The sequence below is a fragment of the Aquarana catesbeiana genome, linkage group LG04 (assembly GCF_042186555.1).
Source record: "Aquarana catesbeiana isolate 2022-GZ linkage group LG04, ASM4218655v1, whole genome shotgun sequence".
NCBI classification, from domain to species: domain Eukaryota; kingdom Metazoa; phylum Chordata; class Amphibia; order Anura; family Ranidae; genus Aquarana; species Aquarana catesbeiana.
Window position 1 is genome coordinate 40,514,701 of NC_133327.1, and position 27,895 is coordinate 40,542,595.

At 44.4% G+C, this 27,895-nt stretch overlaps 1 protein-coding gene across 7 annotated transcripts in view; it reads right to left on the minus strand.

Moving 5' to 3' along the window:
• LOC141139189 (cytochrome P450 2K4-like) overlaps positions 1 to 27,895 on the minus strand; it is a 68,457-nt gene that overhangs the window by 23,310 nt on the left and 17,252 nt on the right. For 4 of the 7 annotated variants that reach the window (XM_073625108.1, XM_073625105.1, XM_073625107.1 and 1 more), the window contains exons 2-6: positions 17,460 to 17,655; positions 17,087 to 17,249; positions 15,282 to 15,431; positions 10,108 to 10,268; positions 6,689 to 6,865 (exon numbers count right to left, since the gene is read on the minus strand). In XM_073625108.1, the coding sequence (XP_073481209.1) occupies positions 6,689 to 6,865; positions 10,108 to 10,268; positions 15,282 to 15,431; positions 17,087 to 17,249; positions 17,460 to 17,639 (831 nt within the window). In that variant the 5' untranslated portion in view covers positions 17,640 to 17,655. The remainder of the gene's footprint in view (positions 1 to 6,688; positions 6,866 to 10,107; positions 10,269 to 15,281; positions 15,432 to 17,086; positions 17,250 to 17,459; positions 17,656 to 27,895) is intronic. The other 3 variants (XM_073625106.1, XM_073625109.1, XM_073625103.1) reach the window with 1 other exon arrangement.

Genomic DNA, 27,895 nt, shown 5'->3' on the forward strand with positions numbered 1-27,895 from the left:
TTTGCACACCACTTTTATTCATTGGATTTCAGTCATTTCAATCACAGCAGCTCAGCATTACATGCAAATGCAGCTTTCCCAGAAACATCCACCCCTCCAGATGATATCCACCAATCAAGCATTTTAATATTTGCACAATTTCTCCCAAGAGGCAACCCACTGCTTTCATCAGGGCTGAGGTCTCTTGATAGAAGTACTGAGACAAGGTGCTTCGATGGATTTATGAAAGACAGAAGTTGTCAAACAAATCTGATTTCTTTTCATGAAGAGTCAAGTAAAACCTTGAACAGAGGGGTGGCTGTGGACGTGGTATATTTGGATTTTGCAAAATCGTTTGCTCGTTCCCCACACACGACTCATGTGTAAAAGTCTACAGGCTTGGAAAGGCCAGTTTGTAAATGGATAGAAGACTGGCTAAAAGACTGAATTCAGAGAGTAGTGGTTAATGATTCTTATCTGAATGGTCTAAGGTTATCAGTGGTGTGCCCCAAGGTTCAGTGCTGGGACCCTTACTTTTTAATACCTTTATAAATGATATGGGGTCTGGGATGAAGAGTACCATTTCAGTCTTTGCAGATGACACCAAGCTATGCAGTGGAATAACGTCCTTACAGGATGTCTCCAATTTACAAGCCGACCTCAATGCACAGTCTAATTGGGCGAATATGTGGCAGATGAGGTTTAATGTTGATAAATGTAAAGTTATGCACTTGTGGGCTAAGAATATGCATTCATCATACATACTAGGGGGAGTGCAACTGAGGGGATCCGTAATCTGGGGATTTTGGTAGATCATAAACTCAATATTAGCATGCAATGCCAAGCTACAATTTCCAAAGCGAGCAAAATCCTTTCTTGTATTAAGAGACGTATGGACTCCAGAGAGAGGGATATCATTTTGCCCCCCTGTACAAATCATTAGTAAGACCTCATCTGGAATATGCAGTTCAGTTTTGGGCACCAGTTCTCAAAAAGGATATCAGGGAACTGGAGAAAGTGCAGAGAAGGGCAACCAAACTGATAAGAGGCATGGAGGAGCTCAGCTATGAGGAAAGATAAGAGGAACTGAATTATAGAGGAACTGAATGTATTCTCTCTTGAGAAGAGGAGATTAACCACTTCCGGAACGCCCACCGTCGTTTTACACGATGACGTTGAAGGAGGTGATCATTGTTATGGCAGCAGCTAGCTGCCATAACCCCGGTATCCTCTTCTCCAGCGGGCGGTCCGCTACAAGATAAGTGGTCTCTGCAGCGGATACACCGCAAGATCACTTTTATCGGCGGCGGGAAAGGGGTCCCCGCATCCACCGCGATCCGGTGCCCTCCGCCGCTTACCGGAGCCGTTGGCAGCGGCAGAGGCGATTGTGTCTGTCCCCTTGCTGGGTATGGAGACGAGTGAGGGGAAGATGGCCCCCACCCGTCCCCATATCACTGCAGGGCGGAAGCGACGTCAAAACGTCACTTCCGACCATAGCTCTTAGAGGGCCATTTTTTTTTCCATTTTTTTAAATGACAATTTTTTTTTTATTGCATTTTAGTGTAAATATGAGATCTGAGGTCTTTTTGACCCCAGATCTCATATTTAGGAGGTCCTGTCATGCTTTTTTCTATTACAAGGGATGTTTACATTCCTTGTAATAGGAATAAAAGTGACACATTTAAAAAAAAAAAACAGTGCAAAAATGTAAAAAAAAAAAAAGAAGATGTAAGAAAAAAAAACACATTTTTTAAACATGCCCCGTCCCCACGAGCTTGTGTGCAGAAGCGAACGCATACGTAACTAGCGCCCGCATATGAAAACTGTGTTCAAACCACACATGTGAGGTATCACCGCGATCGTTAGAGCGAGAGCAATAATTCTAGCCCTAGACCTCTTCTGTAACTTAAAACATGCAATCGGTAGAATTTTTTAAACGTCTCCTATGGATTTTTTTATGGGTAAATTTTGTCGCCATTCCATGAGCGGGCGCAATTTTGAAGCGTGACATGTTGGGTATCAATTTACTCAGCGTAACATTATCTTTCACAATATAAAAAAAAACTGGGCTAAGTTTACCGTTGTCTTATTTTTTAATTTAAAAAAGTGTACTTTTAAAAAAAAAGTGTGCTTGTAAGACCGCTACGCAAATACGGTGTGACAGAAAGTATTGCAACGACCGCCATTTTATTCTCTATGGTGTTAGAAAAAAAATGTATAATGTTTGGGGGTTCTAAGTAATTTTCTAGCAAAAAAAAATGTTTTTAACTTGTAAACAACAAATCTCAGAAAGAGGCTCGGTCTTTAGGCTAGGTTCACACTGCTGCAGTGCGAATTTAGTGCAATTTTGTTCCGATTGCGTTGTGAATTTGCATTGCGAATTCTATATGTGTTCTTGCGATTCTACTGCAAATTTTGCAGTCTATAGAGCTGAATTCGCATAGCACACGGATCAAACTCGCACAGGACCTTTTTTTCACGCAGGTTATATTCGCAACGCATCGATGTGAACGGCACTAATGTTAATCTATGAAATTTAAATGACTTGCGAATTCGAGCGATCGCAACGGCTCAAATTCGCAATAGAATTCGCAGCAGTGTGAACCTAGCCTTAAGTGGTTAAGGGGGGATATGATCAACATGTACAAATATATAAGGGGTCCATATAGTGAACTTGGTGTTGAGTTATTCACTTTACAGTCAACACAGAGGACAAGGGGGCACTCTTTATGTCTAGAAAAAAAGAGATTTAAACCCCAAATACTGAAAGGTTTCTTCGCAGTAAGAGCTGTGAAAATGTGATAAAGACTCCCTCCAGAGGTGGTTCTGGCCAGCTCAGTAGATTTCTTTAAGAAAGGCCTGGATTCTTTCCTAAATGTACATAATATAACTGGGTACTGACATTTATAGGTAAAGTTGATCCAGGGAGGACTTTTTGTTCCCTGTTGTAGCAAATTGGATCATGCATGCTGGGATTTTTCACCTTCCTCTAGGATGAACTGTGGGTATAGGATTGGGTATATGAGAATGTATGATATTATTTTTTATTTATTTTAATGGTTGAACTAGATGGACTTGTGTCTTTTTTCAACCTGACTAACTATGTAACTATGTTTTCTGGAAGCTATGTACAGCATTCTGCTGGCTCCTCCCACCAGCCATGGTCTGCCTGCATTGCACAGAGAATCACAAACACATACTGATGACATAAATCGGTCTAAAATAAGCTATGTAATGTAAAAGGAAAGGGTTTATGTAAAAATGGCATTAGCAGGAAAGAAGGGAAAGGGGAGATATGATTGAAACCTTAAATACATTATCCACTTCAGCCCCTGAAGATTTTACCCCCTTCCTGACCAAAGCACTTTTTACAATTTGGCACTGCATCACTTTAACTGACAATTGCATGGTCATGCAGTGCTGTACCCAAATGGGATTTGTGTCCTTTTTTTTCCCCACAAATAGAGCTTTCTTTTGGTGGTATTTGATCGCCTCTGCAGTTTTATTTTTTGCTCTATAAACAAAAAAAGAGCGAAAATTTTGAAAAAAAAAAAAAAATGTTTTTTACTTTTTGCTATAATAAATATCCCCCAAAAATATATAAAAAAAACATTTTTTCATAGCGTCTACAAAATAGGGGATAGTTTTATGGGATTTTTAATAATAATTTTTTTTTTTACTAGTAATGGCAGCGATCAGTGATTTTTATCGTGACTGCGACATTATGGGGGACAGATCGGACACTTTTGGCGCTATTTTGGGACCATTCACATTTATACAGCGATCAGTGCAATTAAAAATGCATTAAATACTGTGTAAATGTGACTGGCAGTGAAGGGGTTAACCACTAGGTGGCGCTATAGGGGTTAAGTGTGTCCTAGGGAGTGATTCTAACTGTGGGGGGGATGGGCTATGTGTGACATGACACTGATCACCGCTCCCAATTATAGGAAGCCGTGATCAGTGTCAGTGTCACAAGGCAGAACGGGGAAATGCTTGTTTACATCAGCATTTCCTGTTCTTCCTCTCCGTGAAACGATCGCAAGTATCCCCGCGGACATCGAGTCCGCGGGACCCGCGTTCACACTCACGGAGCTCCCGGCGGGCGCGCGCACAAGCCGCCTTTTAAAGGGCAACGTACAGGTACGTTAATCTGCCTGTATGTGCCCTTCTGCCGCAGTATATCTGCGTGAGGTGGTCGGGAAGCGGTTAAATAAAATAAATAAAAATAATCTAAAAGTACCCCTGTCCACCTGAGCATACACATAAAAGCAAACGCTGGCTTAGTTTCAGACACGCATATTCAAACAATTATTGCACCACACATTAGAGGTATTACCTTGAACGTTGGAGTGAGGACAATATCTCTAATTTACTCTAAATTGATAATCTGTAAAAGCTTTTAGGCTCCATGCACACTGGACTTAAAAAACGTTGATTCTACAGGCGTTTGACGTTTTTTTTTCACCTGCCTCTAGAAGCACTTCTATTGTGTTCTATGTGTCTTTGCACATTATGACTACTACAGGCGTTTTCTGTCAGAGACGTTCAGAGGCAGGAAAAAAAAAACCTTTTCTATCGCATTTTCTGGAGAAGTTTAAGAGCTGTAAAAACGTCAGTCTCCCCTAAACCTCTTATCTCTTCTGATCGTGAAGTTTCAACGTTTTTTTAGTAAAAAAAAAAAAAAGGTGTGTTGTCACTGTACATCATTTCCTGGCTTTTGCAGAGGGGAGTGTAGTGCAAAAAACGCCTATAAACAAAATGCTCTTAAACTCTCATAGACTCGCCTAAACTTTGTACAATATGCTTTCAATTTTGCGTCCTTTATGCCACGTTTTTAAGCTAAAAACGTTGACGTTGTTTCTGCTCCTAGTGTGCATGGAGCCTTAAAATGTCACCTATGGGCAATTTTATGCACCGTATATCCCTACACTGTGTGTACACAAAGACTACACAAAGCTCCATTGCCTATGATAACAAGGCACTCCCCTGCTCCTTCTGCTTCCCCCTCCCTTCTCCGAGCTAATGAGATTGTTCTGTCCACTGTTGAGTCTTTTCTGTAAAGACCTGACGTTACAAAATCACATAGTTAGTTAGTCAGGTTGAAAAAAGAAATAAGTCCATCTAGTTCATCCATTAAGATAAATAAAAAATAATATCATACAATCCCATATAAAACAATCCTATACCCACAGTTGATCTAGAGGAAGACGAAAAACCCCAGCAAAGCATGATCCAATTTTCTATAACAGGGGAAAAAATTCCTTCCTGGTCCCCCGAGAGGCATCAGATTTTCCCTGGATCAACTTTACCTATAAATGTCAGTACCTAGTAATATTATGTACATTTAGGAAATAATCCAGGTCTTTTTTTTTAAATCTACTGAGCTGGCCAGAACCACCTTTGGAGGGAGTCTATTCCACATTTTCACAGCTCTTATGCCGCGTACACACGAGCGGACTTTACGGCAGACTTTGCCCTGCGGACGGGATTTCGTCGGACAATTTGATTGTGTGTGGGCTCCAGCGGACTTTGTTTTCTCAAAAGTTGGACGGACTTAGATTTGAAACATGTTTCAAATCTATCCAACGGACTCTAGTCCGGTCGAAAAGTCCGCTCGTCTGTATGATAGTTTGACGGACAAAAAGCCACGCTAGGGCAGCTATTGGCTACTGGCTATGAACTTCCTTATTTTAGTCCGGTCGTACGTCATCACGTACGAATTCGATGGACTTTGGTTGATTGTGTGTAGGCAAGTCCGTTCATTCAGAAAGTCCGTCGTAAAGTCCGTTGAAAAGTCCACCGGGCAAAGTCTGCCGTAAAGTCCACTCGTGTGTACGCGGCATTACTGTGAAAAAACCTTTTCGTATTTGGGGATGAAATCTCTTTTCCTCTAGATGTAAAGAGTGCCCCCTTGTCCTCTGTGATGACTGTAAAGTGAATAACTCAACACCAAGTTCACTATATGGAAGTTCAGGAACGCAGCACAGGAGACAGAAGTACTGAAAGTTGTAAGCTGCAAGTGTTAGGCTAAAGTGTTGCACTAAAAAACATTGAGGATTTAAAGTGGTAGTAAAGCTTCTTTTTTTTTTATTTTTAAATACAGTAAACATGTTATACTTACGTGCAGTGGATTTGCACAGAGCAGCTCTGATCCTCTTCTTTTTGCATCCCCTGCTGTGCTCCTGGCCCCTCCCCCTCCAACAGTGCCCCCAGACAAAACCGCTTGCCCTGCATGCTCGCTCCCTAGCCACTGCTCTATGCATCAATAAGACACATAGAGCCATGACTCAGCCCACCTCCCTCCTCATTGGTTCACCAGCTGTGATTGACAGCAGTGGGAGCCAATGGACTCCCGTTGCGCTCTCAGCCAAAGAGGAGGGAGTGTCCCGGGACAGCTAGGCTAGGGATGCACAGATAGCTCAAGGAACTGAGCCTGAAAGTATCGGTTACAGGTATCAGTGCATTTGCAGGAGTACCGATACTTGTGCAAATACTCGGTATCGGCACAGATAACGATGCTGGTATCAGTGCAACCCTAGCTGAGGCTATCGTGAATATCGCTGGATAGGAGGGAGCTCAGGTAAGGATTGGGGGGGGGGGGGGGGGGGGGCTGCACAAAGAAGATTTTTTACCTTCATGCATAGAATGCATGAAGGTAAAAACCCTTCAGCCTTCAGAACCACTTTAATACGGCTTTAATCCTTACCTCTTGCTGCTTGGCCAAAAATGTATCAACAAGGTTCCTCTGATCATTTACATCCAGTTCTTTCCTCTGCTTAGTAAATGTTGCTCTTATAAAGTTCTGAATCTGTAGGCGGTTTTCATCCATCTTCTTGTGGCCTCCGGGCAGAAAACCTACCAGAAATGGAAAGCTGTTGTACAGCTATAAAGGGAAAAAAAATGCACAATATTTATTGTTTTTTTTTTTTAAATAAATTTTAGTCTATTTAATCACCCTGTTAATTCAAAATTAAATTAATAATTAAAATATGGTGTTTATAAAAAAAATAGTTACCTCTCTCATACCATTGCAGGAAACAAAATGAACAGATTGGCACACCAAAATGCACCAAAAATTGTTAATGCACCACACCACAACGTACTTTAGTTCATTGTCATGGACAGCTCTGAAATGCGTATCTATCGACAAGATGCTCTGGGGTGCCAATCAGAATGAATGGCATCATATGGCACCATCATGATAGTGATGACTGGCCAGCGTATCCAAAGCCAAAACTTTTTCAAGTGACAGAAAAGGAGAAGCCACAAACCGATGACATCGCTCAACTCACTACAGTATATTTGTATCATCTATGAGTAAGCCTGTAAGGGTCAAACATGCCAGAGAGGTAGTCTCCTGGTGGCGATTAGCTAAGTGGCGTTTATGGATAAATAAAATTTTACATGATACAGTGATCAGTGCTAAAAATATGTACTGTCACTGTACTAATGACACTGGCTGGGAAGGGGTTAAACATCTAGGGCATCAAAGGGTTAACTGTGTGCCTAGTCTTTGCTTGTGTTTACTATGTGTGCTGCTTTTACTAGGGCAAGAGATGGATTCTAATCCCTGTTTTGGGAGAACACAGAATCCATCCCTTCCCCCCTGACAGAACGGTGGTCTGCCTTGTTTACATAGGAAGATCCCTGTTCTGTGTAGTTTACCGACAATTGGCAGAAGTGGCCCGCCAGTGGCAAGTGTGGGCCCCCCTGCAGGCAGAAATGCCATCCTGTAGCAGTAAAGCTGATAAAGGGCTGCCAGCAAATGGTTAAACAACATACACTGGGCATACTAGCTTTTGCAATGAGCATATTACCACTTACAAAAGGGTTAACAACTATTGGGCTGCTTTCACAATGATCCGTGACTGCAATGCATTGCACCTGCGGCTTTACTGCGGGTTAGCTGCACTGAGCCATAGACCACTTTTGTATCCTTTTATGCTGAATGCAGAATTTTGGTGTGTTTTCAGAAAGTGCACCACAACCACAAGAGAGTAATAGTGGGTAAACATCCAGCAGGATTGGTCCCATAAAAAAATGATCCTGATTGTTGTTTAACCTCCTCAATACTGGGCACTTTCACCCCCTTCCTGCCCAGGCCATTTTTCAGCTTTCAGTGCTGTCACACTTTGAATGACAATTGCGCGGTCATGCTACCTTGTACCCAAATTAATTTTTTATCTTTTTTCTTCAGACAAATAGAGCTTTATTTTGGTGGTATTTAATCACTGCTGGGATTTTTATTTTTTACAAAGAAAAGTTTTTCTTAGTTTCTGTCAGTACATTTTGTAAGTAATTTTTCTCCTACACTGATGTACGCCGATAAGGCGGCACTGATGGGCACTGATGAGGCAGCACTAATGGGCACTGATTAAGGCAGCACTTATGGGCACTGATTAGGTGGCACTGATGAGGAGGCACTAATATGCCGCACTGATATATGACACTAATGAGCACTGATAGGGGCACTGATAGGTGGCACTGGTGAGCACTGATAAGCGGCACGGATAGGCGACACTGATGGGCACTAATGGGAGGCACTGATGGGCATTGATAGGCAGCACTGATGAGCAGGCACTGAAAGGCTTCACTGACTGGCATCACTTAGGGGCATTGATTGGTGGCGCTGATGGGCATTGCTTGGGCTTTCCTGTAATCAGGGCACAGATGATCAGTGCCCTGATTACCAGCCCAGGTCTCCCCTGTGAGGAGATGCCGCTGATTGGCACTCGTCGCCACACACTATCAGATTGGACACAGTCGATCACATGGTTAAATAACCGCGGCCGTGGCTCTTTACAGAGATCAGGGTTGCGCCGTGTCCTAGCAATACAGCACAACCCCCAATCACGAGAGGTGCCTTTCTGGGCGACGTCGTATGACGTCCACCCAGAACAAGAGCTGCACCATCCCTCCGTCATTTGACGGTGGGAGGGCGGCAACTGGTTAAAATGTTCTTGCTATTCAAAATAAAAAATTTAAAGTTCTGAACCATTTCATTTTATTGTGCCCCTCGCTCTTCAAAAGGTTGAGCACCCCTGTTTTTTTAATCTCTCACCTTTACTGTTACTTTTTTATTCACTTAACAAAAACCAGAGCTCACTGACTTATGTCTGTCATCTGGAAAGATCAATGTAAAATGGTTATTTATTCATTTTTGTTATCTTTATAACATGGAAACATAGAAGAGTGATGGCAAAAAAAAAGACCAAGTCATCCATCGAGCCTGTTTTTTTTTGTCTGGGTATAGATCTGCTTGTCCAAGTTTGTCTGGATCCACAGTTAGACTGGAGCGTGCCTAACCCAAAAGAGGGTGCTATGCTTGGAACACATTCTCTTTTTCAGCGGTACCAGCCCGCCCTCTTCATACACACGACTCTCGGAGTAATAATACAACCAGGAAACAATGAGTAAGTTACCCTCAATAATAGAGGGTGAGAAACTCTGTTTCCTGTCGCCAACATGGCAGCATACATGTGATATTATGCTGGCATCGATTGATACTAGGGGGAAATAATGGTAATTATTTGATACAATTTTTCATTTTCCTGGCACCAACATGCCAGCATACTACCATACGTATGCTGCCATGGATTTAACGCACCAGGAAAGAAAAATTACAATAAGTATTTGGTACGCAGCTGAAAATGAGAAGAGGACATCACTCCAGGTGTAGCCACTACTTCTTCCAGAGGGAATGAGGCGTCGATCCAGCTTGCATTGAGGTGCATACAAGAAAGATTTGTTGATGACCGCACTCTGATATATCTTTAGAGAAGAATAGTCATAAAAACAATGTTAAACGATGGAACAAAGAGAAAATGTTTTGCACTAACTATAGCCTAATCATAGCTTGATTGGGTGCTAGTTAGTGCAAAACATCTTAGCTCTTTTTATTCACTTCACATTGTTTTTGTGAATATTCTTCAATAAAGGCAAATATATCAGAGTGCAGTCATCCACAAATATCTTCCTTGTAAATATTTGATACAATTTTCTGTTTTTAGTTTTTTGCATTTTATACAACCATCGATTAGGTATTGGCTACGCACAGCTGTGGGTTTACGGTATTTGTTACTTTGTCATATACTTATGTAGAACCAAACAGTAAAAACAACTTACCCTTACTCTAGGGGAACCCAGAAGTCTTACATTCTCATTAACTAATCTCATGAGCTTCTGTATAGTAGGGTCCTCATACTCAAATCTACGGCTCAGTAGTATGGATACAATAATGTTGGCCACAGCTGCATTTATGATAGTCTGATTGTTAAAAGGCTTCCCTGGAATTGGAACACAGACGGAAAAAAATACATTCAATTTGACTATTCATATGCATATATTAAATAAAAAAGTCATATCAAGTAAAACTGAATAGTTTTTGATTAAGTAATCTTGTTTAATGTAAAAGATCAAGGGCAATGCAAATTAAACCTCATTCACCCATTAGAAGTGACTTAAAGTGGGGATTAAACTCCAAAACAAAATTTTAATATTTTGCATCTTACCAGAGTTTAGATGTGGTGGCTGCATTCATTTATTTTTTTTTGGGGTGGGGGCTTTTTTCTTTGTTTTTACCTGGCCGTAAATCTGTTATTTTTCAACTTTTTTAACAGACCAAGTTATCCAGCAAAATTGGCCTCTAGCCGATTGTTACAAACCCTTGCTGAACTCAAGCTACAAAAGTGTTAGCTTGAGTTTAGCATTAATTTGTTAGTAAAGTCCATCTAAATCTGCTAGTCCTGGGGGGCATGGCCTGCCAGTGCCAGAGATGGCCGCTTAGACACAAAGCTCATCAGCCAGGGGAGAGTACCGGAGCGACACAGGCCCAATCCCGCGGACAATCCATGGCCATTCTGACTCCTTATCACCCAGGCATCCCAGCCAGCCATGTCCCGCAAGAGGATGAGCGATTACCGCCCAAAAAAACTGACGGCCATCTTCCTCAAACCAGCACCTAAGGTCAGTCACAGCCAAAATGGCGCCGGCTCGGCCATGCTACAGTAGGCATACGCGGATCTCCCAGATGATGTCCAGGATGATGTCCAGGAGGACCCCCCCATCCCCAAAACACAGATCAGAGGGAAAGCCCCACACAGGCAGCCCAGCGAAAGCCCACATGCAGATAGATCTGCCACCGCTGCCTGCACAAATTGAGGCCCAGGCTTTTAACCCCCTCCAATCCAACCAGGCCTTACACACATCCATGGCCTCATTCCCCACTACAGGGCAGCCGGTGATTGATACCACCCTAAAAGACATGCTGTTGTCCCTCCAATCCTCATTAATGACTGATCCTTCATCTTTATTCACCAAGATATCCACTGACATGCATGTCCTTGATGAAAGAGTGTCACACATTGAAAATAGCATGGAGGAATGTACCACAACTGTCAATGATCTAATCAACACATACGATGAAGTGAGAGAGGAAAAACCTGGGTAAGGGCCGAACTGGCAGATTTAGAAGATAGATCCAGAAGGAATAATATAAAACTGAGAGAGGTTCCTGAATTTATACTGCCAACTGACCTTCCCAAATATGCCAAAGAGCTCATGCATACAATTCTTCCTGATGCCTCAACTAGAGATCTGATTGTAGATCGAATCCACAGAATTGCTAAACCATCTCACCTAGCAGACTCAATCCCTAGAGATGTATTAATGAGAGTGCACTTCTTCTACATAAAACTCCTCACGGACGACAGCCAGAACCAGCTCACCGCTTCCTGCACCATATCATGGAATTCTACTTTTCTGGGATCTTTCAAAATATACCCTGCAATCGAGGAGACAACTCAACCCTGTCACCAAAGGCCTCCACAACTACAAAATTCAATTTAAATGGCGCTACCCAGCAACACTGCTCATAACAAGGAATGGTATGTCACATGTGATCAATACCCTCAAAAGCGGCATGCAACTACTTCACACTTGGGGAATCATTCCTGAGCCCCCTCAGGAATCCAATCCACCACTGGAACAACATGGACCTCACCCATCACGCCACACCCAAGGAAGATACTACACCTGACAAAAATTGAAGTAATGAGTTCTAATGAGCCTATATCTCTTCACAGTTGAACTTCTTCCCAGCTATCGGCTTTCAGATTTATAAATCCATTCAACACTTGTCTATTGTTTCCCCCTGTAGTGGTTTAGTTGAAATCCTTGTTTCTCTACTCTACCTATTGTTCTAAGCGGTGGTATACCCACCCAAATCCAGTGTTCTACAAGCTCCAATTTTCTCCTGTTAATATCTCTTTCTGTTATTAATCTTGTTATTTTACAGCTCTAGCTCTAAACTCCTCATGGGTCCTCACGTATCAACCAGGAATATCAGAGACTACAACTAACAACAACACTTGTCCTCTAGAACACGGACTTCATACTCTTACAACTAACTGTAAGTTTTTGTGACTTTAAAGCCCCATACACACTATCAGATTTTCTGCTGATTTTTGTCTTTAGATTTACCAAAACCATGTAGTACAAGGGCCTGCCTGATTGCATACAAATTGAAACTCCTAAGGCTTGACCTCATATTATATGGTTTTGGTAAATCTGAAGGAAAAAATCAGCAGAAAATCTGATAGTGTGTATGGGGCTTAAGGGTCATCCTTACACCACCAATAATGCCACTTACAGTAATGTCCCTCAGTGCCAACGGGCTTAACCACCTGGCAAAAAGACACTCACTTTGGAAAACAGCCCAAGACCTGAAATGCGACATCCTATGTGTACAAGAGACGCATTTTTCATCTTCGGCTGCCCCTGCATGTTTGAACAAACACTTCCCTCATATTTATACAGCCTCTTTCACCCCTATCAGCCCTATTTAACGACGCTGCCTCCTCTTCATTGTTTCCTCATGAATCCCTGCAAGCATTGATCATAACACTGCCAAAACCAGGGAAGGAGCTGATAGCCCCCCAAAAAATGTGTCCGATCTCTCTCCTAAACTTAGACCTGAAAATTTAGGCAAAAATAATTGCAACATGATTACTCAACATTGTGCCCACACTAATCCATAGAGATCAGCCTGGCTTCACCGTTGGACAACAAGCTTCAGATGCCACCAGGAGATTGATAGACATAATACACTATGCTGAGTCCAGCGGAACACCTTCTCTGCTCCTATCACTGGATGCAGAGAAGGCGTTTGACAGGATACTTTGGTCATACCTTCAGAAGGTCCTCCAAAAATTTCAGTGGACATATCTTAAAAGCTCTACTACCACTATACTCCACTCCCTCAGCCCAAGTTTTCTCAGCTGACATGTTATCCCAAACATTTCATATAACAAATGTCACTAGGCAAGGATGCCCGTTATCCCCACAAATTTTTAATTTGCTTATGGAACCCCTAGCAGAACATATCAGACAAAACTCCAAGACAAAACGCCGCTCTCCTAATCCATACGCCTGGCCCCTAATCTACATGTCTGGTGCCGGACGCATGCCTGGCGCCGGATGCATTGATGTTTTTTTTTTTAAGCACATGATTAGAACCTGAGGCTCTAATTGACTTCAAAAAGGGTGGGCTCATGGCGACATGAGTGAAGCGGTGATCGATCAATCAAGCATCGGGGGTGGAGGGTGGTTGGCTGGCTGGCTGGGGCCACCCCCCTCAAGAAAATTGAGCTGCCACTGGTGTAGAGTAGACCCCAGAATTCCTCTTTATCAACTGATGATGCCCTAAATACCTAGGATGCTGGTAGCTGACCCACATGGTGCCCAAGGTAGCAATGCTGAACAATAAAAATCTGTGTAGAAAGAAAGGCAGGCTGGATCTACCAACAGCTTGTTGACAATTTTTGGGCAATTTGAAGCAACATTTAGGCTTTTTGCTAAAGCACCCCCGAAAAAACCCAAACAGAACCCTGGTTGAAAAGGGTTGATATACAGTAAAAGTAATATAGATCTACCTCATGCAAATTATTTAACTTCTTCCCATCCGCGCTATAGCCGAATGATGGCTACAGTGCGGACCTACATTGCCGTCAATAGACTTCCTCCTCTTTGCATGCCCCCTGCGGGTCGCACGCGGCATGCTCTATGATAACCGAGTCAATGAGACTTGGGTGATCACAGATCGTAGTAAGGGGTGGATCCCGGCCCCCTAATACGTGATCAGCTGTCAGCCAATGACAGCTGATCACGTGATGTAAACAGAAGCTGGGTAATCGTTTTTTTTTGTCAGCGTGAGGAGAAAAAAAAGTTGATCACTGGCTTCTGTTGAAGGGACATTGGTCCCGAAGAGGAGGAGGCATAGCCGCATCATCTGTGCCAACTAGTACCGCCTGCCAGTGCCACCTGCCAGTGCCCACAGTGCCATCAATCGGTGCTCACCAGTGAATATCAGTGCCACCTATCAATGCCCAAGAGTGCCACCTATCAACGCCCACCAGTGATGCCAATCAGTGTCTCATCAATGCTATCTAGCAGTGCTGCCTATCAGTGTCACCTACCAGTGCCCATTACTGCCACCCATCAGTGCCCATCAGTGCCACCCATCAGTGCCACCCATCAGTGCCCTTCAGTGCCACCTATCAATGCCCTCCAGTGTCACCTCTCAGTGCTGCCCATCAGTGCTACCCAACTGTGCCACCTTTCAGTGCCCACCAGTGCCACCTCTCAGTGCCCACCAGTCTCGCCTCATCAGTGCCCACCAGTGCCGCCTCTCAGTGCTCCTTTATCAGTGCCCATCAGTGCCCATCACTGCCGCATATTAGTGCCCATCAGTGCCGCATATTAGGGCCCATCAGTGCAGCCTCATCAGCGTACATCAATGAAGGAGAAAAATTACCTGTTTGCAAAATTTCATAACAAAATATAAAACCGTTTTGTTTTTGTTTTAAAAATTTTCGGTCTTTTTTCATTTTTTTAACAAAAAATAAAAAACACAGAGGTGATCAAATACCACCAAAAGGAAGCTCTATTTGTGGAGAAAAAAATGATAAAAATTTCATTTGGGTACAGTGTTACATGACCGTGCAATTGTCATTCAAAGAGTGAAAGCGCTGAAAGCTAAAAATTGGTCTGGGCAGGAGGGGGGTTTAAGTGCCCAGTAAGCAAGTGGTTAATCAGCTTAAAAATCATGTTTCTATGTAATGTTTGTAATTATTTAGGCATAGGAAACTGTCTTTATTTTTTCCTTACATATGGAGACTCAGCTTGATGGCTTAAAGAAAGCTTGGTTTAAATTGGTGAAGTTTGAGTGCGAGTCACTTAATTAACAGGCAATTAGTAGAACAAATAGCATCATGGTTAGCGTTGCCCCTGAGAACACTTACCTCCATGTGACTCAATAGTCTGTACCAAGAATTCAGCTTCCTCACTAATCTTATCTTCTATAGTTCTCTTTCCCATCCCATAATCCCGTAGTGTGGAAAGAGCAAACCTTCTCATCACCTTCCAGGTCTCTCCATTAGTAAAGACAAGGCCTAAGAATAAAACACAAACACTTAATGCATAGAGTTAAATTAAATTTTGATTTTGATAAAGCTAAAGTTAAAGCAAAAGTAAATAGTGCAATGTGACAACACATTTAATCGGCCCTACCAATGCAAAAAAATCTGCTGCCCTAACTCTGATTTCATTGTACATTGTGAGCTTCTCACAGTAACCATTGGAAGTTGCAGCAAGTCAGATAGAACCTGCCTCTTTTCTTGGCTGGAGAATGCTCAGCTTCTTCTGGATCTTTTTACCTTCAGCCTTGTATCTAGCCCATCCCTTTCATTCATTGGCTTTCAGTTTTTTCACGAAGGATCAGCATAACATACTGTATGCCTCACATGGCCATTACCCAGGGCAGTTGACATGCAAATGCAGCTAGCTTAGAAAAAGCCCTCTCCTCCAACCTGACATCTACTTATCAAGGCAATTTGATACTTGAATAACTCCTCCCAAGAGCCAGTCCACTGCTCCTCGGGGGAGTACCGAGGCAGGATGCTGCGTTGTTTTCAGGAAGTTATATGCAACACCTTGCCTGCTCCTCCCAACACCCATGGCCTAACCTGCTCTGCATAGAGCACAAAACATCACATATACACTATATTGTCAAAAGTATTGCGACACCTGCCTTTACACGCACATGAACTTTAATGGCATCCCAGTCTTAGTCCGTAAGGTGCAATATTGAGTTGGGCCACCCTTTGCAGCTATAACAGCCTCAACTCTTCTGGGAAGGCTGTCCACAAGGTTTAGGAGTGTGTCTATGGGAATGTTTGACCATTCTGTCAGAAGCACATTTGTGAGGTCAGGCACTGATGGTGGATGAAAAGGCATGGCTCACAGGTGTTCTATGCAGGCCAGTCCAGTTCTCCTCCCCAAACTTGCTCATCCATGTCTTTATGGACCTTGCTTTGTGCATTGGTCCAGATCATTTTGTGGAGGGGGGATTATGGTGTGGGGTCGTTTTTCAGAGGTTGGGCTTGCCCCCTTAGTTCCAGTGAAGGGAACTCTTAAGGCATCAGTATACCAAGACATTTTGGACAATTTAATGCTCCCAACTTTGTGGTAACAGTTTGGGGATGGCCCCTTTCCTGTTCCAACATGACTGCGCACCAGTGCACAAAGCAAGGTCCATAAAGACATGGATGAGTGGAGGAACTTGGCTAGCCTGACCTCAACCCAACTGTGAGCCAGGCCTTCTCGTCCAACAATAGTGCCTGACCTCACAAATGCGCTTCTGGAAGAATGATCAAACATTCCCATAGACACACTCCTAAACCTTGTGGACAGCCTTCCCAGAAAAGTTGAAGCTGTTATAGCTGCAAAGGGTGGGCCAACTCAATGGTGAATGCTACGGACTAAGACTGGGATGCCAATAAAATTAATGTGCGTGCAAAGGCAGGCTTCCCAATACTTTTGGCAATATAGTGTAGCAGCACAGAAACCCAGTGATGAAGTTACTAGGTCTAAAATAAGCTATGAAATGAAAATGGAAAGGTTTTATTTAAAAAGATTGTATATTCAGGGCTGCAAACTGTTAGCATTAATCATCAAGTTAACTTATTTACTTATACATATTGTTTAATGTTCATATATTTTAGGCAATATGTTTTCATGCTGCTTCATTGAATAAACAAAAAGATACCATTTTCCCTTTGCATTTTATTAAGTATTGGCGCCCTTGGCCTGTCAGAAAACTCCTCGGCATGGTTGATTAAGGCATCTTTCACAGCGTCATATCCACAGAGAGCAACCATCTTCTGCATCCCCATTTGGACACCTATCACTGGACCGTACGTTTTGGATAACTGAAAACAAAATAAAATCAAGAGATAGAGTGAAAAGGGAACAGTTTAAAAATGGTCTGCAAATAACAGTATTCAAATTTATAAAAGGTCCTCTGTTGAATGTTGAGATCATCAACTGCTGTTCTCTTAAATATGGATTTCTTTCTCAAATGACCTTTTTGTTGGAGTTCCTGTATTGTCTCAGGTGATATAGGACAAGAAGTATATTACCTCTATAAATGTCTTATGTGGTTTCTTCATGTCAACACTGAGCATATTTCCAATAATTGGCCATGGTTTGGGTCCAGGTGGGAAATTCTTGTACTTGTCTTGACTCTTGTTGTATACATAGGCCAAGAAGAGGATGACAACAACAGACAGAAGGATCGTCACTGGGTCAGCTGTGAACATTGTCTTGTAATATCTACTGAAGAGGAACACAGACATTGTGGGTAAAGAAGAAGAATAATACATTTGAACCCTAGCAATTAACTTCATTTATTTACTTCCTTTTGGTATTTTAAATATGAAAGTGTTTTATTATATCTGTTTGATAAGCACAAAATATTTGTTGGTTTTGCCAGAAATCCAGTGCTAATATGTCATGTGGATTCTGCAGTGTTATCTTGAACAATATGATCAGACTGGAACTGATGTGGTGGTAATCAGGTACACTGGTGATGGTGCGCACTGGTCTAGAGACACTGGGACTGGTGTGGCGGTGATCAGGAACATCAGGAACAGTGTTGCTGGCATACACTGGTCTGGCCACACTGGAACAGATGTGACAGCAATCAGGAACACTGTTGCTGACCTATACTGGTGTGATCTGACCACACTGAGAACTGGTGTTCCCGTTATTAGGAACACTGTTGCTGGCTTACACTGGTCGGGTCAAACTGGAACTGGTGTGATGTTGATCAGGAACACTGTCAATGGCGTACATTGGTCTGGTGGCACTGGGACTGGTGTGGCGTTGATAGAAAACAACGTTGATGGCTTACATATGTTTGGTGACACTTGGACTGGTGTGGTGGTGATCCAGGAACACTCTTGCTGACTGCACTGGTCTAGTGCAGAGGCGACCAGGAGCACTGTTTCTGGCTACACTGGTCAGGAACACTGTGACTTGTGCATTGGTGATTGGGGACACTGTGACTGGTGCGTTAGTAACTGGGGACACTGTAAAGCCTCGTACACACGAGCGGAATGTCCGACAGAAAAAGTCAGACGGAAGCTTTTCATCGTCTATTCTGATCGTGTTTGTGCCTCATCTGACTTTTTTTTCCCCCGAAAATTCTGACCTAGAAATAGAACGTGTTCTCAATATTTCCGATGAAACCAATTCCTATCGGGAAAAACGCTCGTCTGTATGCTGTTCCGACGGACCAAAAACGACACATGCTCTGAAGCAAGTATGAGGCGGAAGCTATTGGCTACTGGCTATTGAACTTCCTTTTTCTAGTCCCGTCGTACATGCTGTACGTCACCGTGTTCTGGACGGTCGGACTTTGGGTTGACTGTGTGTAGGCAAGACCGCTTGAATAGAATTCCGCCGGAGTTCCATCGGAGAAACCTTCGGAGTTTATTCCGACGGCAAAACCGGTCCTGTGTACAGGGCATACCTGGTCGCATTTGTCTGGTGACATTGTACTGCTGTAGCGGTGATCAGAGACAATGACTGGCTGCACTGACATACAGTGTTTTCAGTGTAGCCAGCCACTGTACCTGATCACTAGCTGCAGCAGTACAGTGCCACCATAGTGACACTGCACTGCTCTGGTGACAGTGTGTTAAATACCAACGGTCATAATACCAATGGAAAACCAGCAGCCAACCAGCTCCCAATCAGTGCTCTCAACCAATAGCTGAGAACACTGACCGGAGTGTTCTGGGGGGGACGTCCCCCTGTCAGAACACAATAGAACAGCAGGGGTGATTGCTGTACTAACATTGCATTGTTAGTACAGCGGTTCCGACCAGAGCTGTCAGGTTTTTTTTCATTCAACCCAGCTGGGCTTTAATCTAAAAGAGAAAACTGTGGTAGTGTGAACAGGGCACATATAAAACAATGGTTTCCTGTGTTATCTTGCAGAGAACTGCATTTGCAGTGCAGAAAAGCGCAGGTTTACCTCACAAGTGTGAACAAGCTCTGAACTGTGCCTTTTTTTTTTGAAAAGATGAAAACTTAAGCAATGCAAAACTGTAGATAAGTGACTTAAAGATATTTTTATGTTAACCACTTGCCGCCCGCCATATAGCAATATGACGTCGGCAAAGTGGCTGCGATATCCTGACCGGATGTCATATGACGTCGCCAGGATATTAAGCCGCTGCGTGCCCCTTGGGGCGCGAATCGCGGCGATCGTTGTTGCGGTGTATCAGTCAACTCCGATCTAGGTAAAGAGTCTCTGACAGAGACTCTTTACCACGTGATCAGCTGTGTCCAATCACGGCTGATCACGATGTAAACAGGAAGAGCCGTTGATCGGCTTTTCCTCACTCGTGTCTGACAGACACGAGTAGAGGACAGCCGATCGGCTGCTCTCCTGACAGGGGGGGTCTGTGCTGATTGTTTATCAGTGCAGCCCCCCCTCGGATACCGCCCTGGACCACCAGGATGCCGCCAGGACCACCAGGGAAGCCATCTACACTGGACCACCAGGTATGCCACCCTAGACCACCAGGGAAATGCCAATCAGTGCCTAGGCAGCTGCCAATCAGTGCCATTGAAAAATGCCGGCCAGTGCCAGTGATGCCTATCAGTGAAATCCAGTGCCAGCCATTAGTGCCCATCAGTGCCGCCTTTCAGTGCCCATCAGTGCCACCTATCAGTGCCCAGCAGTGCCGTATATCAGTGCTACTCATAATTACCCCACAGTGCAGCCTTTCAGTGCCCATCAATGTTGCCTATCAGTGCCCATCAGTGCCCACCAGTGCCACCTATGAGTGCCCATCAGTGCCGCCTATCAATGCTCATCAGTGCTGCATATCAGTGCCACCTATCAGAGCTGCCTATCAGTGCCCATCAGTGCCACCATCAGTGCCCATCATCAGTGCCCATCGGTACCACCTCATCAGTGCCATCTCATTGGTGCCACCTTATCAGTGCCCATCAGTGAAGGAGAAAACTTACTTATTTACAAAATTTTATAACAAAAACTTTTTTTTAATCAAAATTTTTCGGTCTTTTTTTATTCGTTTAGCAAAAAATAAAAACCGCAGAGGTAATCAAATACCACCAAAAGAAAGCTCTATTTGTGAGAACAAAATGATAAGAATTTAGTTTGGGTACAGTGTAGCATGACCGTACAATTGTCATTTAAAAAGTGAGAGCACTGAAAGCTGAAAATTGGCCTGGGCAGGAAGGTGCGAAAGTGCCTGGTATTGAAGTGGTTAACTTTAAGCTACTTTTGCCAGCCATAGCAATATACAGTATGTGCTGGCACAGTGGTGGACTTTATCCGCTTGCCGACCGGTTAACTTTTGCCAGCCATAGCAATATACAGTATGTGCTGGCACAGTGGTGGACTTTATCCTCTTGCCGACCGGCTCACGCCGATATACGTCAGCAGAAGGGCACTTACAGGCAGAGTAACCCACCTGTACGTTGCCCTTTAAGAATCGGTTTGTGGGCGCGCGCTCCCAAAACAACCTCCGTGAGTGTGAGTGTGATCAGTGTCGTGTCACGCATAGCCCCCCCCCCCCCCCACAGTTAGAATCACTCCCTAGGACACACTTAACCCCTACATTGCCCTCTAGTGGTTAGCCCCTTCACTGCCAGTCACATTTACACAGTAATCAATGCATTTTTAATCGCACTGATCGCTGTATAAATGTGAATGGTCCCAAAATAGCGCCAAAAGTGTCCGATGTGTCAGCCATAATGTCACAGTCACCATAAAAATCGCTGATCGCCACCATTACTAGTAAAAAAAAATAATTAATAAAAATGCCAAAAAACTATCCCCTATTTTGTAGATGCTATAACTTTTGCGTAAACCAATCAATATACGCTTATTGCGATTTTTTTACCAAAAATATGTAGAAAAAAAAATGTTTTTTTATATATTTTTTGGGGATATTTATTATAGCAAAAAGAAAAAAAATAATGCATTTTTTTTTTCAAAATTGTCGCTATTTTATTGATTATAGCGCAAAAAATAAAAACTGCAGAGGTGATCAAATACCACCAAAAGAAAGCTCTACTTATGGGGAAAAAAGGACATCAATTTTGTTTGGGAGCCACGTTCCATGACCACGCAATTGTCAGTTAAAGCGAAGCAGTGCCAAATTTTTTGCCAGCCAAATGGTCCGGGGCTGAAGTTGTTATGCTATGCTGCTACATACTGTATATGCATACAACCGGGGTCATTTTATGTGCTGGTGGTGTGCACAATTACATGGCTCCAACACTATTACTGAGCTGTTACCAACAGGGCTGTAGGGCAGGCGCCCAATCAGTTAACCACTGTAAGAGCCAGGAAAGAACATATAAAATAACACACTAATTGGCAGGTTTAATAGGTAATACAACTATGCTGCAGTTATGACTCCAATTCTGCTGTGTTAATGCTATTGACAGACTGCACCATATAACATTTTTTATTTTACCTGTAGTTCCACTTTAATTTCTCTACAATGCCTAAAACTCCATGCACACTTAGGCATTCTGGATCGCAAGCGGAATTACTGCAATTCTGCCAGGAGATTCCAGAATTGCGGCATCAGAACACGTTTGCAGTGCCACTATTTCTTAATGGCACCCCAAATGCGGTGCAATTTTGACTGAATTTTTGAGGGACAGATTGTGGTATGATCATGGCAAAAATCGCAAATGCTCCTGGCTCTGTGCCGAGATTTGGTGCATGATCTTATCTTTGAGCGTTTTTAGAGCAGAGGGAGGCCCATTGAAATGAATAGTGCCACTCCAAAAGGTCTCAAGGAAAAACAAACAAAAAAAAAAAGCTAAAAAAAACAAGTGGCTGCAGCAGCTGTCGCTGTAGATCGCTCAGGAATGGAGCCTAAAGCTAAAGAGGCGAATTAAGGCTTGTATAGAATATGTGAATGCTTTAGTAAGCATAGTCTGGTTACAGGTTTAGCTTAACCACTTACTTTCTGGGGGGGATTTTTTATAGCTGTAGCACCCTGGTGTTTAGGCAGGCTTGATAACAAATTTAGTTTGCCAGGTAGTGGTTGTCCTGGCTAATTATTAGAAAATCCACTGGTTGCATCTAGCCAAGGGTGTCCTAGCCCTAACCCGTTCTCCCATAGTTCTTGTTAAGAGACAATAAATCTCTTGTTCGTATTAAAAAAGTGACTTGTGCCCATCATTTCATCTTGCATTACACCCACCATGCCTGTTAATAAATTCTACAAGGAAGGATTTCAGCTCTGCCTAACTCTTGAGGTCACCATCAGGCCCCTGGAGGTCCGGGAGGTCACTACATAATTTTTACACATGTGAAAATTTGCATTTTTGGCTAGAAAATTACTTTATTATTCACAAAATGCAATTTTCGGGGGGCGTCAAACAGTTGTAGCACCTTCTAATGTGTTAGAAGAGTAATGTAGTTTATTTTAGAAAACAAAGAAAATTTCCAGGCTTGGCTAGTAGCCAAGTTTGGGTGTGTTTTTGTGATCTGGGTTGGGAGTGACCTAGAATAGAGCTGGGTGACTCACAGGTGGTGTCACTAGGACCTCCCACTTCTTTCTAGAATCTTCTGGTGCTTTCTGGAAAGAGAGGTGGAGAGGGGAGGTGGAGACACCTGGGGTATTCTGAGGAGCCCTGACCAATCCCCAATCTGGATTGGCAGGGGGCAGGCCCCCTTAAATGCTGAGGGATGCCCAGCTGGGGAGGAGGTGATTGAGTGGGAGATGGAGTGTTAGGCTGTCAGGGCCTTTTAGGGAGCTCGGCCTGGGCTCGGCTGCAGACGGGACCCTCTTACAGCTCACAGAGGTGTCCTGGCTAGGAGGCACAGGAGGAGCAAGAGAGGACAGCAGGAGAACATTGCTGGGCAAGTCTGCAGGAGTACCACAGAGGCAGCCAAGAGGGCTGGTGAGTGTTCACACAGTACGGGGGACTGGGAGGCACTCCTAAGAGGACTGGGATGGGTGCAGAGCCAGTCTGGAGGATGGTGGTGGCATGGACAATGGAAAGGGGCGGCTGTAACCAGGAGGGCTGGCAACGCCTGAAGAGGTGTTACTGGGAGCATTAGCCACAGGGATAGCAAGCACTGGAACTTTCTATTTTGCTACATCATAGGGGCCTGTGGTCCCTGCCTGTAAAGGGCATCTTCTTTAGGCCTGGCTGAGCCAGTGTCAGGCCTACAGTGCTAGCTAGTCCAGGAAATGCAGCAAGTGATGTGCTGGAGGAGTGAGGAGTGATAGTCTGCAAGCAAGGAAGTGCAGGAGAAGAAGGGGAGATTGTATATACTAAGGTGTATATAGTAGTCCCAACTGTGACTGTTGATTACATGGGCATCTCATAATTTTCCTATTCATCTAAGTTAAAAACATAACAAAACAAGTGCAAGGACTGCTTTCATGTCGCTGAGCGAATGAGGAGTGTGTGCCTGGCTGGGCAGGGTGACAGACGGACCACTACATTCAGCAGCTCCTACAGGAGTACCGCTACACAATGCATCCACAGCAACCCCCCGGTAGGTCAGGTCACCTGCAACCCCCCGTGGGTCGGTCGGGTCAATCACACCTCCCCCCAGTCAGTCGGCCCCGCACTTACCCCATCAATGGCGCGGGCCGCAGTTTCCTCCGGGGGAGGGGTGGTGGCTTCTCGTGCATCTTCTCGCGGTGGCCGTGGATCTCCTCTGTCCTCCTCCCTCCTCCTCCTAGGCCAATAGGATCACTTCGCCTTTGGGCCAATCAGAAAATGGGTCTCAAGACCAGCTTCCTGATTGGCCAGGGGGAGAATCAGTGTGACAATAGCGAAAATTCTTTCGCTATTGTCACACAACTAGGTGGGCTCGGGGCGCAGCGTCCGAGCCCATCCTTTTTTGAAGCCTATTAGAGCCTCAGTCTCTAATCATATGCTTAAAAAAAAAACATTTGAATCAATGCATCCGGCGCACCGCATGTATATTGGGGGGCCGGACATATGGATAGGGCCACCATTGAATTTGAGTTCATGCAAACACAATATAATATCCAATTATTTGGTAAAATATAAAAGACAATATTGTGTGAAGTATATAGATACCAAACATATCAAGATTTAAAATTGGAACCCGTGAAGTTGTGACAAAATGTGGTACCAAAAAAATGCTTTAAAAGCCTCTACAGGTTATCACTGTAAGGTTAATCGTGAATGATGGCCCTTGAATCATTGCTCTCACTCTCACTGTATGCCTGTGTGGTGCAATCATTTTTTACATACATGTGTATGTAACTAAATGCGCATTTCCATTTGTGCATTTCATGGGGGGGGGGTGTGCTTTTAATTTTTTTTTTTTATGTATTTTATTAAAATTCATTTTTTACACTTTTTTTTCTATTTAAATGTATTTCTATCATGGGCAGATGGCAGGTACACTTTATTGTTGAGATATCAGGGGTCTATTCGACCCCCAGTGTCTCTCTCCTGCCCTCAGTGGCATAGTTAAGGGGTGGCTATTGAGGCTGGAGCCCCTTATCCCAGGCCTATAGCCCCGAGTCCAGGACCAGCCCTACAGTGAGAGTGTCCCGGGCTGTCTGACACAACGCTTCCCGCACAGCCGTGGCACTCTCACTGAGTACTTTGCATACCCAGCCTCTCCCCACTCTGTATACCCAGCCTCTCCCCTCTCTTTATACCCAGCATCTCCCCTCTCTGTATACTCAGCCTAGGGTTGCCACCTTTTCTTTGAGCCAAAACCGAACACTTCAGCGGGGCTTAGCATTTTTTTTGTAGCATACACTATGAGATTGTAAAATACCTGGGACACTTCTGTGTGCCCTAGGGGGGTAGTAATGCACCATGCGCAGTGGTGAACAGTGGGTGTAGCCAATTACATATAGTGCAGGTGTGTGTAATGTGCAATATAGTGTATATAGTGCAGGCGTGTGTAATGTGCAATATAGTGTATATGTAGTGTGTAATTTTTGGTGTAGAGCCTCCCAGTGTAATTTTGTTGGGGGGAGGTCTCCTGGTGAAGTATGGGGGGAGGTAAGGGAGTCCTCCTGTAAGGCATTGGCTGAGGATAGTTAACCACTTCAATACCAGGCTATAGTCATATGACATCTGCAGATGGGATCTCCCATCCTGGGCGAGCTTCATATGATGTCCTCGGTTTCTCGCGGGCCCCCCGGGGGCCCGCATCGCGGTGATCGGGGATGGGGCATGTCCCTTGGACACAGCCCATTTCAGATCCATGTAAAGAGCCTATAAAAAATTTGCTCTTTACCACGTGACCGGCTGTTTCCAATCACAGCCGGTCACATGTAATGCCCACATGCATGGCGCTCGTGCATGCCCCTAGGGCACGCACAGAGCGTCGATCGGGGACGAGACTTGTCACCCTGACACAGCCCAACCCAGATCTCAGTGAAGAGCCAATTAAATTGACCGGCTGTGTCCAATCATAGCCGGTCACAGAATGTCAACAAACCGTGATAACGAGATGTTACCGCATTCTCCTGCTCACACACTGATCGTGTGTGAGAAGGGGATTGTGGTAACATCTCGTTACCGCTCACAGTGTACACCAACCACACTGATTGCCGACTCCCCTAATAAAGAGGACCTGTCACCAGCCATCAAAGTACCTTTCACCACCCATCAAAGTACCTGTCATCACCCATCTGAGTACCCGAGTACCTGAGTACCTGTCACAGCCCGTCTGAGTACCCAAGTACCTGTCACAGTCCATCAGAGTACCTGTCACAGCCCATATGAGTACCCGAGTACCCGAGTACCTGTCACAGTTCATCTGAGTATCCGAGTACCTGTCACAGCCCATCTGAGTACCCGAGTATCTGAGTACCTGTCACAGTTTATCTGAGTACCCGAGTACCTGTCACAGCCCGTCTGAGTACCCGAGTACCTGTCACAGTTCATCTGAGTACCTGAGTACCTGTCACAATTCATCTGAGTACCTGTCACAGTCCATCTGAGTACCTGAGTACCTGCACAGTCCATCTTAGTACCCGACAACCTGTCACAGTCCATCTTAGTACCCGAATACCTGTCACAGTTAATCTGAGTACCCGAGTACCTGAGTATTTGTCACAGTTCATCTGAGTATCTGTCACAGCCCATCTGAGTACCTACCACAGCCCATCTGAGTACCTGTCACTGCCCATCTAAGTACCTGTCACCACCCAACTGAGTACCCGAGTACAGTCACCAGCCCATCAGAGTACCCGAGTACCTTTCTGTAGCCCATCAGAGTACCCGAGTACCTATCTGTAGCCCATCAGAGTACCCAAATACCTGTCACCAGGCCATCAGAGTACCCAAGTACCTGTCACCAGGCCATCAGAGTACCCGAGTACCTGTCACCAGGCCATCAGAGTACCTGAGTACCTGTCACCAGCCCATCAGAGTAACCGAGTACCTGTCACCAGCCCATCAGAGTAACCGAGTACCTGTCTCCAGCCCATCAGAGTACCCAAGTATGTATCTGCAACCTATGCCTCATAGAATATACATTGGGGTGCTTGCTTTCCAAAATGGGGTGAAATGAGATGTTTAATTTATGCTCCTAGAACACCTGAAGGTACTACTTCAATGTTGGGCCTTTGAATGTGGACTGGCTGTGTAAAAGTCTCACACGTGGTATCACCATACTCAGGAGGAGTAGCAGAATGTGTTTTGGGGTGTAATTTTTGCTATATACATGCTATGAGTTAGAAATATCTTATAAATTGACAACTTTGTGTAAAAAATAAAAAGATTTTCATTTTATTTCCACGTTTTTTGAAGACTTGTGTAAAAAAATTAACCGTTCAAAAGACTCATAATGCCTCATAGAATATACATTGGGGTGTTTTTTTTCCAAAATGGGGTCATTTTGTGGGTAATTCCACTGTCCAGGTGCTCCAGGGCCTTCAAAAGTGTAATAGGTTGTTAGGAAATTAGAGGTGTAATTTATGCTCCAAGAACGCCTGTGCTAGGATATGTGCTGGGGGGATATGGATGTGTGCTAGGGGGGAGAGGGCTAGTGCTAGAAGGGGGGGTTGGATAGGTGCTGGGGGGGAGAGGGCTAGTGCTGGCCTGGAAGGGGGGGTGGATATCTGCTGTGGTCTAGTGCTGGAAGAGAAGGTTGGATGTGTGCTGGGGGGGGGGGGCTATTGCTGGAAGGGGGGTTCGATGTGTGCTGGGGGGACAGGGCTAGTGCTGGAAGGGGGGGTTGGATATGTGCTGGGGGAGAGGGCTAGTGCTGGAGGGGGGGGTGGATATGTGCTGGGGGGAGAGGGCTAGTGCTGGAAGGGAGGTTGAATATGTGCTCCGGGGAGAAGGCTAGTGCTGGCCTGGAAGGGAGGTTGGATATGTGCCGGGGGAGAGGGCTAGTGCTGGAAGGGAGGGTGGATATGTGCTGGGGGAGATGGCTAGTGCTGGAAGGGGGGGTGGATATGTGCTGGGGGGGAGAGGGCTAGTGCTGGAAGGGGGGTGGATATGTGCTGCTGGGAGAGGGCTAGTCCTGGAAGAGGGGGTTTGATATGTTCTGGGG